The 15689-nt window shown below is 36.5% G+C and overlaps 1 protein-coding gene across 4 annotated transcripts; it reads right to left on the reverse strand.

The window, feature by feature from the left end:
• Positions 1–2556: 2556 nt before the first annotated feature.
• Positions 2557–15033, reverse strand: lonrf1l (LON peptidase N-terminal domain and ring finger 1, like). 4 transcript variants are annotated; one of them, XR_005947269.1, is made up of 13 exons: positions 14268–15033; positions 12303–12421; positions 11515–11637; positions 10935–11090; positions 10295–10532; positions 10037–10118; positions 9763–9877; positions 9357–9478; positions 9049–9207; positions 8517–8691; positions 7995–8147; positions 5263–5992; positions 3727–3806 (listed from the first exon to the last, which is right to left on the reverse strand). XR_005947269.1 is itself a non-coding variant. In XM_041225303.1 (12 exons), the coding sequence occupies exons 1-12, from the start codon at positions 14956–14958 to the stop codon at positions 3648–3650; spliced, it is 2274 nt and encodes a 757-aa protein (XP_041081237.1). In that variant the 5' UTR covers positions 14959–15033; the 3' UTR covers positions 2557–3647. The 4 variants fall into 4 exon arrangements, 3 of the variants coding, with proteins under 3 accessions (XP_041081237.1, XP_041081229.1, XP_041081220.1); XM_041225303.1 differs by lacking the exon at positions 5263–5992 and having other exon boundaries at positions 2557–3806; positions 8535–8691; XM_041225295.1 differs by lacking the exon at positions 5263–5992 and having other exon boundaries at positions 2557–3806; positions 8529–8691.
• Positions 15034–15689: the final 656 nt, after the last annotated feature.

The following is a 15689-nucleotide window of genomic DNA, read 5'->3' on the forward strand; positions in this document are numbered from 1 at the left end:
GGCTTTACTCAATGTTGTAGCATAAAGCACATCTTGTTATCGTATGTTAATGACCCTTTTAAAACTGGTTTAAAGAGAGAACCATGTTTTTTTCAGTGCACCAGCCTTTATGCTGGTAATTGCAACCAAGTCAGTTGATTTAAGTTAAAAAACCAGCTGATCTGGAATTAAGAATTTTGAATTAATTTGCAAACCGTCTTTAGTCTTTCAGTTAAAAATAACACTAGGTATACTGTAACTCTCGGTGTGTATTAAATTCATAAGTAAAGTCAATGTTTTTTTATGCTTTCATCTCTTAACTGTGATGGATATTAATAGAAGAACTCTTAGTCATGATGATGATTATTTTTTATCTTTAGGAATGTGTTTGGAAGATGATTGATATGATTCCATGAAAAGCAATGTTAAAATAAGGTGATGTTGCGCTGCCCTGGCCAGATTCTCTACTGCGTTTTGTTTCAACGGTTTCCAATCTGCTGTGGATCATTCCTAGATCATGCTTGTCCCATTCCTCAAACCCCTTTTTACAGCAGCCACCAGTGACATGACAGCGTTCCAGTATTTTGCGTTATACCTGGCCACTGAACACCGGTGCAAACGGCTAGTAGAGAAATTCTATACATTATCATTATGGGCAAACCAATATGTTATAGCATATAGAAAAAGTTTGATAAGCTACCAGAAATAACACTATGTAACACAATTTTTGTTCCTGTAGTAAGTGTTATTTCCTAATTGCTTATGCCTCAAAAGTATAGAAAATGGATATTATTCCCCACAAACTTTGCTTTTGTGACCAGGACAGTGATATTTTGAAATTTACCTATTTCCAATGAGAAAATGGGCAAATTTGTGTCTTTTCGTTCACAAAGTCAGAAAAAAAAACAACATGAATCCAAATTAACATGTATTTATACTAAAGTAATACAAAAATGACTGCAAAAGATTTAGAAGTGAGTAGTTTTTCGGGATTTACGATTATACTGTAAATCACTTTCACCAATCAGCCCCCAAATGTAGTCTCCCATCATGTTCTCGTTATACTGTCCTTGGTAGCGTCGTTCAAAGTCCAGTATATCCTGGTGGAAGCGCTCGCCTTGCTCCTCCGAGTACGCTCCCATGTTCTCCTTGAATTTATCAAGATGAGCATCAAGGATATGGACATCCTACAGCCCATTGTGCCGTAGTTCTTCACCAGAGTCTCAACCAGCTCCACATAGTTTTTGGCCTTGTGATTGCCCAGGAAGCCCCGAACCACTGTGACAAAGCTGTTCCAAGCCGCTTTCTCCTTACTAGTGAGCTTCTTGGGGAATTCATTGCACTCCAGGATCTTCTTTATCTGTGGTCCGACGAAGACACCGGCTTTGACCTTTGCCTCAGACAGCTTAGGGAAGAAGTCTTGAAGGTACTTGATGGCTGCCAACTCCTTATCTAGAGCTCTGACAAATTGTTTCATAAGGCCCAATTTGATGTGCAGTGGTAGCATCAGCACCTTCCGGGGGTCCACCAGTGGCTCCCACTTGACGTTGTTCCTCCCCACAGAGAACTCGGTCCGCTGTGGCCAGTCCCGCCTGTGGTAGTGCGCCTTGATGTCCCTGCTGTCCCAAAGGCAAAGATAGTAGGGAAACTTGGTAAAACCGCCTTGGAGACCCATCAGGAATGCCACCATTGCAGCCTCTTGATGCCATCTCAGAAAAATGCGGGTATGTATCCACTTAGGCAGTTGAACCTGAACTGGTGGGCTTAAGGCCCCTGTATTTATACTACTATTTATATTACTAGAAAGTTCTAGAAGTTACTCCAAGTTTACTCAGCACTGAATCTATCCGGAATGTTCTGGAAAATAGGTAAATTTCAATAATAAATAAATAATATTAATTTTCTATACTTTTGAGGCATAAGCAATTAGGAAATAATACTACAAGAACCAAAGAAAAAAAAAAATTGTTACACGGTGTAATATAGAAGCATAAGATTAAACTTCTGCCACTTGCAGCTAGCTTCATTGACCTTAAATTAGCTCTAACCTTGGATTACATGGAATAGTCCAACACTAGTGCTAATTGGGGTCTGCAAAACTATATGTTAATCGTCCTACTGGATAATCCACCACTGAATTTAACTGGAATATTTTACTCCACTGGAAAGTACCCTGGTTTGAATCAACCACCGATTTCCAGTAAAAATACATGATTGAAGCAATCCATAGGGAACCCCCCCAAATGAAATAGACAAACTTCTACTGTTTAAAATGTTAGTCTACTTGAATTTACTTCTTGCATGTTTTATCTCAAAATGAGAAACACAATAAACTTCACATTTTTACCAGCACCTGTCTTCATTTTTGATCACATGGTTTTTGATTAGTGTTCTTTATCTGGTCAGAAGTGTGTTAAATTCAGATTAAACACAAAGCTACCTAATCCAAAATGGTAAACATGATACTTAAAGAATTTTGGTTGGCTGAATTCTGTTGCCTTTGGTACAAAACATGCAAAACTCTACTGTCTGCACATGATCTGTCAACTATAATTAACATCAGACCGAAGGAATGGGTATGATGCAAGTGTCTTTTATTGAAAAATCAATAAATTAAATATGCAAGCCAATGCGTAATCCGTAGAAACATCAAAAATGATTTACATACAGTAAAGCCAGTGTCAGGCATATTAAATAAAAATAAAAAAAGCATAGTTCTTAGGGCAGCAGGAATGCAAATTCATACCTCCAATTTGTGTGGTCTGGCATATTACAAAACAGTATAAGGCAAAGAACTTCAAACCAATGAATCTAAATGTTATACTAATATAGCTTAAAGGAGCATTTTAAATTTCAAATGTTCATTACTTAGCAGAAGACTGCGTGATAATCTTTAGTGAAGAGGATGGTTTGCTATATTGCTTTAATTGAAAATAACAGACCTGTTCTTTTACATTTTGTGCTGCATACTGGTACATACAACATACCGAAATGCATTTTCAAAGCATCTTTGTTATTTCTAGGTGGACTTTAGGATAAAAAGTGTATGTATGTGCTTAACGATACACAGCTGGGCAAATGGCTATTGGAACATTTTGCGCCATCGAAATACAGAACATGTAACAGTAATTTTGTTCATAGTATGGACATACTTCAATGCAAATAAATAACCCTTTGGGATACAAGATTTTCCAAAGACATTGGAAAAGTAAATTATTTTAAAACCGAGTGGATTAAAAGTTTAGATGTGCCTTTTTTTCAGTGTTTGGATACAAGTGCTTGTGCAAGAATGTTTTCAAAATGTGTAGCAAACAGAGACAAGATACATATATTATGTGTTGTAAACTTGGAAGCACCTGACATGATATCAAACACCTTTGGCCTCTGCACAGTTTCAAAAACAGATTTACCTTTTGTATTCAGAATTTCATTGACATAGTGCAAATATTCTTTCCATAAGAATGCATTACTGATACAACATCACTATCTACACGACACAGCAGCTCAGATTCATCAGGCTCGGGTGGCAAATGGTCTCTTTGTTTATGCTTTTTAACTTTCTTTAAAAAGACCATAATTAAAATGCCTGTAGAAGTCACATGTACAGCAGAATGAAATTAGACGTGTTCTCAGCAGCACCAAGTGACTCTTCTGGAAGATCTCATTGGCTATTCACTTGGGATGCTCTGCAAGTATGTGAGGATGTACTGGATTTTGAGCAGGCGTTCCTTTAGTGACATCATCGATAGCACTGAGAGCTGGTATCTTGGATCCACAGGAAGAACAGCTAGAAGCCACCAGCAACAGGCAGGTCCATCCGGAGTTGCCTGGAAGAAATATATTTAATTATTTTCTGGGAATATCATTTATGTAAAGCTGAAAGATGTCTAATCATTGTAAAAGTATTTGCAGGCCTGCCAACCTTAATTTGTTTTGGTTTACCACGCTTGACGCCCCGCCCCGAACATTTTTTGGGTTTAAACAGCTAAATGATAGTCTGGCGAGTTTTGAGTTGTTGTTTTTTTTTTTTTTTTAAAATTCAAGAGATTAGCAATGATTGTTTCAGTTTAAATTAAAATGTGTTTGTTTACCTTAGTATAGATAAAACCTTTCATTTCTAGCAATTGAAATTTAAAGAGAAATAACCATGGTTGTAGTATGTTTATTTACTGTTAAAATGTAAAAATAAAGTATAAGCTTCCCACAAAGTGAGTTGTTTAAAACAAAGAGAACACAATTCAACCTTCTCCCCAACAAAGCACTTTCAAAAAAGGAAAAAACAAACTTGCAAATAGTCACAGTGTTTCAAGTCAACACCAAATGCAATAGCTTCCCACAAAGTTAGTTGTTTAAAACTGAGAGGAATCCAAACAGCTCAAATTGCACTTTCAGATCTACCTGAATGTTTAGCTTCATAGGTGGCTGACTTGGCTTTCTTGAACAAGGTGTCACTAAAAGGTTTGTGTGTGACACGCTTGCTGCTTTGTGAACATCATGACTTTGTGCGTTACCAGTGAACTTAGCATTTCTGTGCTCAGGCTGGCTCTGTGTTGGGTTTTGTTTTTGGTCACCAACCTGAGCAGCATTACTGTGGAAGACGACCAAAATGCCTAGCATTACTAAAGAAAGACTTGCTTGTCAGCAACCTTGATCAAGGCGATCTCTCTCCAGGCTTCGTCAGTGCACTTGGTCAGGATGCGGTCTTCAAAATCATTTACCCGATACAGGCAGAACTCATCCTCCAGGTGGTCTACTGTGACCCCCTCAGGCAGCAGACAGATAAAGCAATTGATGAAGAAAATGAGAGCGCGAGAGCTGGCTTACTGCCTTTTGTGGATGTCTGCCCCAGCTGCATGCACCAACACCATCTCCACAAGGAAATTTCCAGATCACGCAGTCAGCTGCTGATGAGAAGAACTGCCTCAGGTGTCAGCTTGTCTGGTTTTCAATGAAACATTTTGCTTCATGACCCACTCCAAGTTGCTCATCAGAAAGCTGTTTTTTTCCTTTTTTTGTGGTCTGTGGGCTTCAAACCTCTTCCCACGTTTTTCATTATGGCAACAACTTGTTTGTGTTTGCAGAAGCACAGCAATATTTATTGTAGTTGTTTCTCCAAAGTTGACAACAGGGTTCTTCCCTCTGTTAAGCTTGGTTTCCTGTGTCAAATTGGTATATCCCTCTTCAAAAATAGTGCATATATCTTGGACACAGTGTCTGACAGAAACCTGTGCACCTACTTAGGCTTGGATAGTGAACCCCCAGAGGGCTTCTTCTGACACTAACCTTTTTTTCTGTTGCTTGGCCACTTCAACCTGTTTGAAGAGGAAAGCACTCAAGTCAAACAGTATCCCAGTTGTTGAAGTTGTAGGTTTATGTGCTGGCTTTACAATGCTGGCGGTGCTGGAGGATGACTAGGCCTTGAGTGTCTTCTCAGCCTGCAAAGTAGACTTCGCTGGAGCTGGCTTGGAAGTGTTCTTTGTAGCCTTTGCTGGTTTTGAAGAATTGACCTCTCCAGCAAAGAGTGAAGTCAGAGGATCCCACTGCTCAGGAGGGGGATCACACACTGACCTAGAGAGGGCTACCTGGTGGAGCACAGCTTCAGAATCTTCCAGACACCAGTGTCACACATCTTCTGCACCTCACGCAGTGTTGCCTTCCTTTTCCTGCTTTTCTCATCACCTGGCAAGGTGGCAAGCACAGCCAACCAATTAAATGTGTGGGTGTTGAATACTAAAGGGGGGTGTCTTCATTCTATCTACAATGCACACTTCATCATGAGAAGCCAATGTCTTCACAATATTGGAGGTTTTACTGCTTGCACAACCACACATCTTTTTGAACAAGGGTCCAACTTGGTCTGCTGCAGCTAGTGGCAGGTTCTGCTCCACTATTGTCTCTGCACGGATGGTCCTAAGGTCACGTGCTGGCAGGAACATTGTATTAATCTTAGGGACAGATGCTACAGCACTTGCCAACTTCTTGTGTTTGTCCCCTTCTATGTGGCATCTGCAGTCTGAAAAAAATGACAATAGTTTAACATGGATTATTTTATTAAAGTAAAGAAACATTTTATACATTGTGTGCATGTAAACATTTACACATGTGATAGATAGATATCAACATAAGTAATGGGACATTAAACATACTTCACAATTTCACTGAAAAACGAATATACTTACTCTTATCATCATAAGTATGAAATTATAATACTACCATACTGCTAATTTTTAAAATTCACTTTCATAATAAGATATTACATTGTGGTGTTATGCTACTAAATGGACACTAGAGGTCACTATTACTAGTAATAGGCTGAAAAGGAACTACTGCGATGAGGTAATGGAGCAGTTACCTTTGATTTGACTACTAAGTTCAATAAAGCGATTCAATACTGTATACACCATTGCCTGCTTTTCACTTATGATTACACAACAGTTGTTCATGAAAAAAATATTTGTTTCATGTACTTGTTTGCACATTGTGAACACTTCAGTGATCACATCCAAAGCTAAAATATTTTAACTGGCATGACCTTAGTATTACAATAATTAAATATTGGTATAATTACTATAACAACATCTAAAATGGGAAATAAACTGTATGTCTTACCTGAAGCTGTTTGCTGACTAATGTCAAAATCTTCTTTACACACCGTGCAAAAAGCATGGTGCTCTAGCTTGGACTAACACAGGCAGGGCCACTTTTCGGTATAGCTTTGAAGAGAATTCTGTAGACTGTGTACACGTTTTTTCTTCTGTGGTGGAGGCTGCACCACCACTTCTTTCTTCATCTGCCTTCCTCTCAAGGAAAATGCAGCAGATGTGTTCACGTTAATGTTTAAAAATCAAATGAAACGCTGGAGCGAGTAAATCGAGAACCGTTCAAACCGGAGTTGTTCTTTTAATTTTTAAATTGAGCGTGTGACGTGTATATTTCCTGCCAATGTGTGCATGTTTACAAAGCAAAACTAATTATGATCAACATGCACATACAGTACTATAATTTACCATTATACAGTACATACATGTAGCTAGGCATGTGAAGGCTTATTTTGTTAAGGTGCATCAAAAAGTAAGAGAAAGGAGGTTGAATTAAGTGGCTCAGCGAATGTAAAATTAAGGTTAAACAGACAGGACTTTTTTTTTTCTACTGTATGTGTGTAACTGGATGCATACCCAGCTTCACATAATATTTGATTACTTGCTTTATTTCTGCGTTGCGCTCGCTTTCCAGTGTGCACTATTTCATACAAATCAATTAATATTTAATTACTTAATATTTCACGACTGAAAATAACAAACTAACAATCTGCACTGTATTGAGTAGCTATCTTTTGAAAGGCAGTGCACACAGAATCAGACCTTAATTTCAGGTCATTCGTGTCAATGTGCGTTTCATTCAGCACAATGCAAGATCTGGTTCTGTACTCTGGTTTTGTAGTTTCGCCAGGAAATCACAGTTACCACAGGAATATGACCACAAATCTTTACAGATCAGTGAATGAGACTGGTGGTGATGACGAGGGAAAGCCAGGGAGTGGCTGCATAGTGACTGTGGGTGGTCATAAGCAAATTTCAGAGATAGGATTGGTCGAAATAGGGAGTCTCTAACTAAATTAACCAATGACGTTAGATGCAACACTTTCTCCAGTAAGTGCAGGCAACATCTAGACAATGAGCGAAATATATATTAAGCACTATTGAGTACCATCTCTGATGAAACCATACCCATGCATTACCAACTCAAAATGTGTAGCGCATACACAAAATGTTTGTGTGACTAGTACTGCATCTGCACAGAAAGACCCGACATGCGTACGGAAAGCTTAACCAGACTTTCATTATCCGAAAATATTTGTTTTTAAATTAATTTGGAATGATTTTTTCATACATTTTCTGTATATCCATAACCTACATGAACAGAATGATAATGAATTATTCAATGGATACACAGCCATGTCATTAATTTCATTTGTTGAGAAAGGGTGTTACTGTAGAGAAAAGAGTTAAGTTTACCTGTATGTCTTCCTCCCTCTCTGGCATTGGCCCAAAGTGTTGAAGAATCTGTCCCCGGAATCTATTTTTCAAGTTCTGGAACCAGGTGCAGGCTTGCATGTATACCTGGTCATGCAGTTCTTGGAGTTTGCGAAATTCTCCCTCATCTTGTACCTACAAAAGGATCATTTGTGATATTAGTATACATATAGTACGAGCATTTCCTCTAAGTCCACATTTAAAATAGTTTGACAAATGTACTGTACATTAACCCTAGTAATATACAATACTCCTTGCATACATTCCAACATTACAGGGTTAGAACAGGTGATGTTCAGCAGCTGGTTTTTACATTAGGAAGACTGATGCTAATTAGGGTCTGAAACCAGACGTTCTTGTCAGAGCTATACAAGCAATTGATGATACTGGGTTCAAGTCCAAGCTCAGACACTAACTGATACAAGAACAACCATGACATATGCACACATATTATTTATATATATATTACATAGAAAGAAAAAAAAAAAATTGTATAAATATTACAGATGTATTTGCCTTTACATCTTCCAGATATGCAATGTTGGCCGTGAAATATCCATCTCTCATTCCCCTTTCCAAGACTTTGAAACGCTTTCCACCGATTGTATCTACAACGGAGCGGCCATCTGGAAGAAAATGGACACTCCGAATCTGCAGCATGCAGCCATAATCTACAAAACTGAAGACAGAGAAGAAAAGGTCTTTACTTGTATGTCCTTGATTGCTTACCAAGTGAATTTGCAAATGCAACTTGCATTTCTAACTTTCAGATTTTTAAGAAAATTAACAAGAGAAGTTCACAGTTTTTGAACTCCATTTGTTCGACACTTTTTTGAAAGCAGGTTAGCCACATCACTTAGATATTGTAAGATTTTAAGAGTGGAATACAGTAACCGCTGCCACTTTACTTAATAGTGTAATTCACACAACTTATTTACAGTAAATGCAATACAAACACACCACTGGTATTTTTACACTGCTAACACTGGCATAATATTTGAGGACTATAAATAGTACTTTTTGTATATGAACTTACCCTTTCTGAGCATCACTGATACACATTCCAAATTGTCTGGTGCCAGTTTCCATGCATCTTCTTATCATTAATCGATATCTTGGCTCAAACACATGAAGAGGGCAAGGCACAGTGGGGTATGCCATAGTGCAAACAAAGACTGGGACATTCTTTGTCAAACTGGATTGAAAACAAAAAAGCCAATAACTATTATCTGTATATCAGCAGGATATCAGTGTGCTATCTGAGTTCAACTTAAGCAACATGTGCCCCATTTCAAAATACAGTGAAAAGATGTATTAAAGTGCAATATCATCTCAGTTACTTACTCTGAGAGTTCAACTGTTTCTTCAAGGTGAACTTTTTTTCTTTCTGAATGCTCCTCAGGCAAATACTTGTGTATTAGCTCTTCAAGCAGTCGTGTAACATTGTACTTCCTAGATGCTAGGTACTGCATAGACAAATAATATTTCAAGCTTTTAATGAGTAGACTCAAGAAATTTGCTATTATCCAAAAACAATTGGCAGTACTTAACATACAGAAGTGTAATTTTCTTGGTTATGTCACCATTTAATTGTCATTCCAATCTTGAACAAAATTTCACATTTTCAGTTACGATTTCTGCTGAACCATTTGTTTTACTCTTTCCACATACTCCGATTACAAGACTATTAACTAATCCAGGTAAATAAAAAACAGAATAAATGATGAATATGAAACAAAAACAGGCTTACCTCTTTTAGGCTTTCTTTACACAGAGGACACTGTGGTGTGTGATCGAGACATCGCTCTAAGCAATTTTTACAAAAGGTGTGGCCACAAGGTGTTGTCACTGGCTCATAGAATAACCTGAAGGGAGAACACAATCAAAAGAAACATAGTTATGCATTGAATAATAAACGCCAGATTAATTTTGTGGCTAACTAATCTTTTTTTATTTACATTCAGAATAGTAGAACCATTTTACAATATTCAATACATTTTGCATTTTTTATTACATTTGCTTACCTCATGCATAGGGAACATTCAAAATCTGTAACATCCAATAACGTCTTAGGAACTGCTCTGCAGCAGGAAGATTTATCAGTATCTACAACATAACATGAAGAAATTAACTATATATAAATAATACATAAAAATGTACCTCTATTTCTCATTAGTTGTATCTTAAGGAGAGGCTAACAATGACAACCAGATATGATAAAACACCATCATTTTACAAATAAAAAAGAAAGCCACAATTATAAACTCAAGTAATGTGCTCACCTCCTTGCTTCTTTTGTTTATTCCTTCCCTTGAAAACCGATTTGTCTTGCTCTGAGGCAGACAGTTTCCTTTTGAGTAGACCCCCCTTCTCTTGCCCAAAGAGCTGGGTAGCAGATGAAACTCTTTCCAATCCTTCTTCTCCAGACAGGTTTTCCCCCTGGTTTTGAACTCGCAATGACTGAGCCTGGTTCAGTACTGACGTTTCACGGCCTTCAGATGGATTTGGCACTTCACTTTTCTGTGTAAAAGAAGCACAAAGACAACATTTTAAATATTATACTAAATATTCTGCATTTCATTTTCCGAGGGCACCCAATACTTTCTGTGTTACTGCAGTGAGACAAATATGGTGAGGTTATGGTGAATGTACTTCAGTCCTCATAAAATTCACAATTAATCTTTTGAGTTGAGTCTATTTCTAAAGAATCTTCATATACATTGTCTATCCAGATATATTGCTGTGCTATGTACACACTGTAGTTGTTACCACACTGTAGACTGTTTTACTTCATAAATAATGGAACCTTAACAATGTAGTTATTTTATAAAGCTTAAGGACCAGTCACAAAAGACACCACCAAAACACTATGGCATGTGTCTAATTTAAAACATTCTTAGAAAGGATAAACTAGGTCAATACCTCTTCAGAACTAGACTGCATATCATTGAAGCCTCCTGCAGAATGAGCATCAGTTATGGAGGTTTTCCAGCGAAGGTGTGGTGAGGAACTCAGGGTAGTTTCCCTTAATCCTTTTTTTACACTTTCAGGAACAGGAGACAGTAAATCGCACAAGATCTGTAAAGTTAAATCATACAGGATCAGGATCATGCAGCTGTACTTTTTAATAAACACCATATGCCTTGCATACAATTAATTTGAATCATGAGAACAATATCCAATAAAGTAAAATCCACAACCATTTCATAAAAACAGATCACATTGTGTTTGATTGATAAGCATTTTGATTCTTACATGATTTTGCCATAATGGGGCCTATTTTTATTAAATAGTTGTGGATCGTAATACCACCACCTTAAAATATGTATTTTGTAATGGAACAAAACCAGGTAATTTATCCAAAGAGACAACAAACACAATTTATTTATTTTTGCATGAGAAAAAAAAAAATATATATATATCTTTTGCAAGATGCATCAGCAGATCCTAACAGCAGGGGTGATTTATTACTTGGCAAAAAACATTAGCTGTAAAAATGTACCTTTTCAACCTCTGTTCTTGCTGGTGCGAAATCCTCATCTAAGGCCAAGCATTGAAGAAACAGTTGTAAAGACTCATTCATATGGCCCATATCATGTAGTATTTTCCCTTTTCTAAAATATCTCTGTAAAGAAAACAGTGAGGATTCAGTTCTAATTAATGTAATAATATCACTGAAAACATAAATTACCTGCTTTGCGCATTAACTATAGCAACAAGTTTTTCTAACTAACAAAAATGGTGAAGTTTACTTATTTTTTTTCTCCTGCAGCAAATGCCCACTAATGTCTTTCACTTTTTAAGAGTATTATAAATATTATCAGTCAGATCCTCTTTGTGTAATTTGTCTGGGGTAATAAATGGGCATCATGTTCTGTGGATTTTAAAATGTCCTGGACGGACAGGACAATACAGACGGTCTTTATCAGAGATGGAAACAAACCTTAATTTGCATAGCAGTTTCACCTTCTCCATTCCACGTTTAAATATTAGCCTTACTAGCCACAGAGTACAAGTAACAAAATCATATGTGTCTTATTAAACTCGTATTTAAAACAGTAATGGGTCCAACCATTGTGCAATAGGATTTTTTTCCACCCCTGTTTATATTTATGTTGTTACATTTATTATTTTGTGGTGCAGTGATTTTATTTAGGTTCAATACTAAAACATCAAATCATGCAACCTGTTATTGAAGATTGCATTATAATGATCCAAACATGTGTACAAGAGGCAGGACACACACCTATGCCACGTAGTCTCTTAATTGAATGATTATTTTCTCCTTACCTCTGGCCAGTTGGATGATTTTACACACAAAGTTTCCAAATCTTCAATGGCAGCTGTGTACTGTTCAAGTCCAGCATATATCTCAGCTCTGTAGGTTTTCAATAAGAAATTATCTGGATCTACAAAACAAAACCACAAAGAAAGAAAATAAGCCTATACAACTACATTAAGTAAATGCTTATGTACAGTGGCAGACATGTTAAATACAAGAATTTAGTACGCATTTAGTATGTCTGTGTGTGTGTGTGTGTGTATATAATACACACACACACACACACACACACACACACACACACACACACTAATATATATATATATATATATATATATATATATATATATATATATATATATATATATATATATATATTTTATATATATATAGCTCAAAGAGCCAGCTGCCCAACGTTTCGATAAGTTGTACATATCTTTCGCAAGGGAGCATGTGTTTGAATCAAAATATTGGAGGTATTTATAGGTGTTTGACAGCATGACAACTACTTGTTATTGTTTACATTCAGATCCATGATTTATTCTTACATCATGTAATGGTGTTCTATGTGATATCACTTTTACTTGTATCTTTAAATCTATATTAATTCTAATTAACATTATTTTATATAAACATATACAGTATTTATATTATCATGCACTGCTGGCTCTGAGGATCAGCCTTGATATGGTCTCCGTGTAAGAATAAATTATGGATCTGAATATAAACAACAAGTAGTTGTCATACTGTCAAACACCTTTAAATACCTCCAATATTTTGATTCAAACACATGCTCCCTTGAGAAAGATATGTACAACATATCGAAACGTTGGGCAGCTGGCTCTTTGAGCTTATATATATATATATATATATATATATATATTATATATATATATATATATATATATATATTATCGAGTGGGTATTTATAAATAAAAAGTGAATCCAACTCCTTTGTCTTGATCATCATCTGCTGTTGTTCTTCAACATATGTTAAAAATAATTACAAGTTTTCTGCGTGTTGGCTTTATAATGTAACTTAATTACTGTGCAATGGTTGTCAGCCAATTAATTTTATATATACATATATATATATATATGTATATATAAAATTAATTGGCTGACAACCATTGCACAGTAATTAAGTTACATTATAAAGCCAACACGCAGAAAACTTGTAATTATTTTTAACATATGTTGAAGAACAACAGCAGATGATGATCAAGACAAAGGAGTTGGATTCACTTTTCAGAAAAGCACTCGTGGCAAATTACTTGCTCTAATGTAACCACAAGGACATAACAAAACAATGTGTGTTGCAATTAATAATTAACCACATTACCATGCATGTTATAAATGCTAAACAACAATCACCTTTTGCCAACTAGGACTTGACATGTTATAAATTACATTCATATATTAAACGCATTTCTATTAAGTCAGACTACATTTACATTTCGACATTTTTCCTATTGAAATTCTAATTCTCCTCCTCCCCCCCCCGCCTGTGTTACAAAACAAATTTCCGCGTGTCATGATGACCTCACTTATGTTATACAACGCGCTTTTTGTGCGCATGCACCTTCACAGTTACACAATAGGGTCAAGCCAGGGGGTTATATTTGGCTATCTAGACCTTATATTTTTGGACAGTGATGTCCATTTGTTTGCAGTTAAATGGTCAGTAGTAGTGCCTTTGGAGCAGAGATAAAATAATTTGTGCTGAGACATATACCGCAAAAAGTAAACACACAAAAGAAAAAATAGCAAAATTCTCCATTGAGTAAAACTAAATTGAAAGCTCTATACAAAATACCTGTAGGTACACAATTAATATTTATAAGGTATTAAACACAAACATATTTGAAGCTATCGGCAAACTCAACATATCCATGCCTACACTGCAGCTCCTGTTGTGTAACGGTACAGGATGTACCAGATATAAGGTCACACAACACAGTACATTTACTTACCCGAGTCGAGGTTTTTATTTACTAGAACTGCAGCTTTTTCAAACTGTCTATTCTTCACTTGTTCTTCTATTTCTCCATTTACTTTGGACCTCTTGACATCATCAGGGAACCACTTCTCCAAAAGACTGCAAAGCATCACATTCGGTCTCAATATGCTCTTCTCGCCACACCACGTTTTTATCGTCTCTTTGCAGATCCTGCACTTTGAGAACAGGTTCCGCTGCAAACACCTCTTACAGTAAATATGTCCACAAGCTATGGTGACAGGGTCGGAAAGGAATCTGTGGCAACCGGGACAGTCAAACAGAGCACCAACGTTACTGCCTGCTTCTCCATCACACTCACAGTCACTCTGGGTAACCACCCCCGACTTCTCCCTTTCGATCTTCTTGTAGTTACGCAAAAAACAGTCCACTAAAGAACCCAGTTGTTCTGGTCTTACTGACCCACACCTGAAAGCCATCGAAAACATGTCTACTGCATTTTTCAGACTATTCTCTTTTGCTAGTGTCTCAGCTCTTTGTAAAATAAGTTTCTGGTGTTCTACCTTGTCCACTGCGCTTAAAGAGGATAAGTATCCCCTTCTTTCTTCTGTCGTTTCTTCTGCGCTGTGGTTTAGGACAGACATTCTAGCAAGGATGGCACAGAATAAAGTGTCAATGTTTACAAATACATTAAAACATTTAAACATTAAATACAGTATCTAATCTAGTTGCTCCTCTGTAAAATCTAAAGGAGTTTTCACTTTGCGACTCCACAGCACCAGTTTGTTACGTAAAAAATGCCATCACGTGAAAGCGGAGCTGCGCTCTGATTGGTTGGAGGTAGCCTGTTACAAAACTGTTTCTGTGGAAGTTTCATAACAGCTGGGTTAAGTAATGTGGGGTGTGTCGTGCATGGTCTACGTTCTAATCTGGTAAATGTGAGGCGTATTTAACATAAAGCATGGAAAACATATTACTTGAATGTTCCTATATTGTATTAACTAAGGCCAGGCCGTGTAAAAATAATATAATAATAATAATAATAATAATAATAATAATAATAATAATAATAATAATAAGATAGATAGATACGTTTTTGTTCAAAGAGCCAACTTCCCAATGTGTCGATATATTTCTGTAAGGGAAAGTGTGTTTGAAAATGAACACTGGAGATATTTATACGCTTTTGATGCCATGGTAACCACACATTTATCTTTAAATCTATCTATCTATCTATCTGTCTATTTATCTATCTATTGTAATGTTGTTGAAACTGACTCCCTGGGATCCTTAAAAAAAGCTGCATGTTCAGATTCTGGGATCAATATGCTACTAACAACCAATCGAGGAAGATAGGCCAAATGGCCTCCTCTCGTTTGTAAACTTTCTTATGTTCATTATATATATATATATATATATATATATATATATATATATA

The sequence above is a fragment of the Polyodon spathula genome, chromosome 2 (assembly GCF_017654505.1).
Source record: "Polyodon spathula isolate WHYD16114869_AA chromosome 2, ASM1765450v1, whole genome shotgun sequence".
NCBI classification, from domain to species: Eukaryota; Metazoa; Chordata; class Actinopteri; order Acipenseriformes; family Polyodontidae; genus Polyodon; species Polyodon spathula.

Bases quoted from the DNA above. Each gene is read 5' to 3' on its own strand.
- lonrf1l (XM_041225286.1), bottom strand. From the start codon at position 14,958: ATGTTTAAATGTTTTAATGTATTTGTAAACATTGACACTTTATTCTGT. The intron at 12,422-14,267 runs GTAAGTAAATGT...TTTGTTTTGTAG, and splicing joins AAATAAAAACCTCGACTCGG to ATCCAGATAATTTCTTATTG. The intron at 10,119-10,294 runs GTGAGCACATTA...GTTATGTTGTAG, and splicing joins TAAACAAAAGAAGCAAGGAG to ATACTGATAAATCTTCCTGC.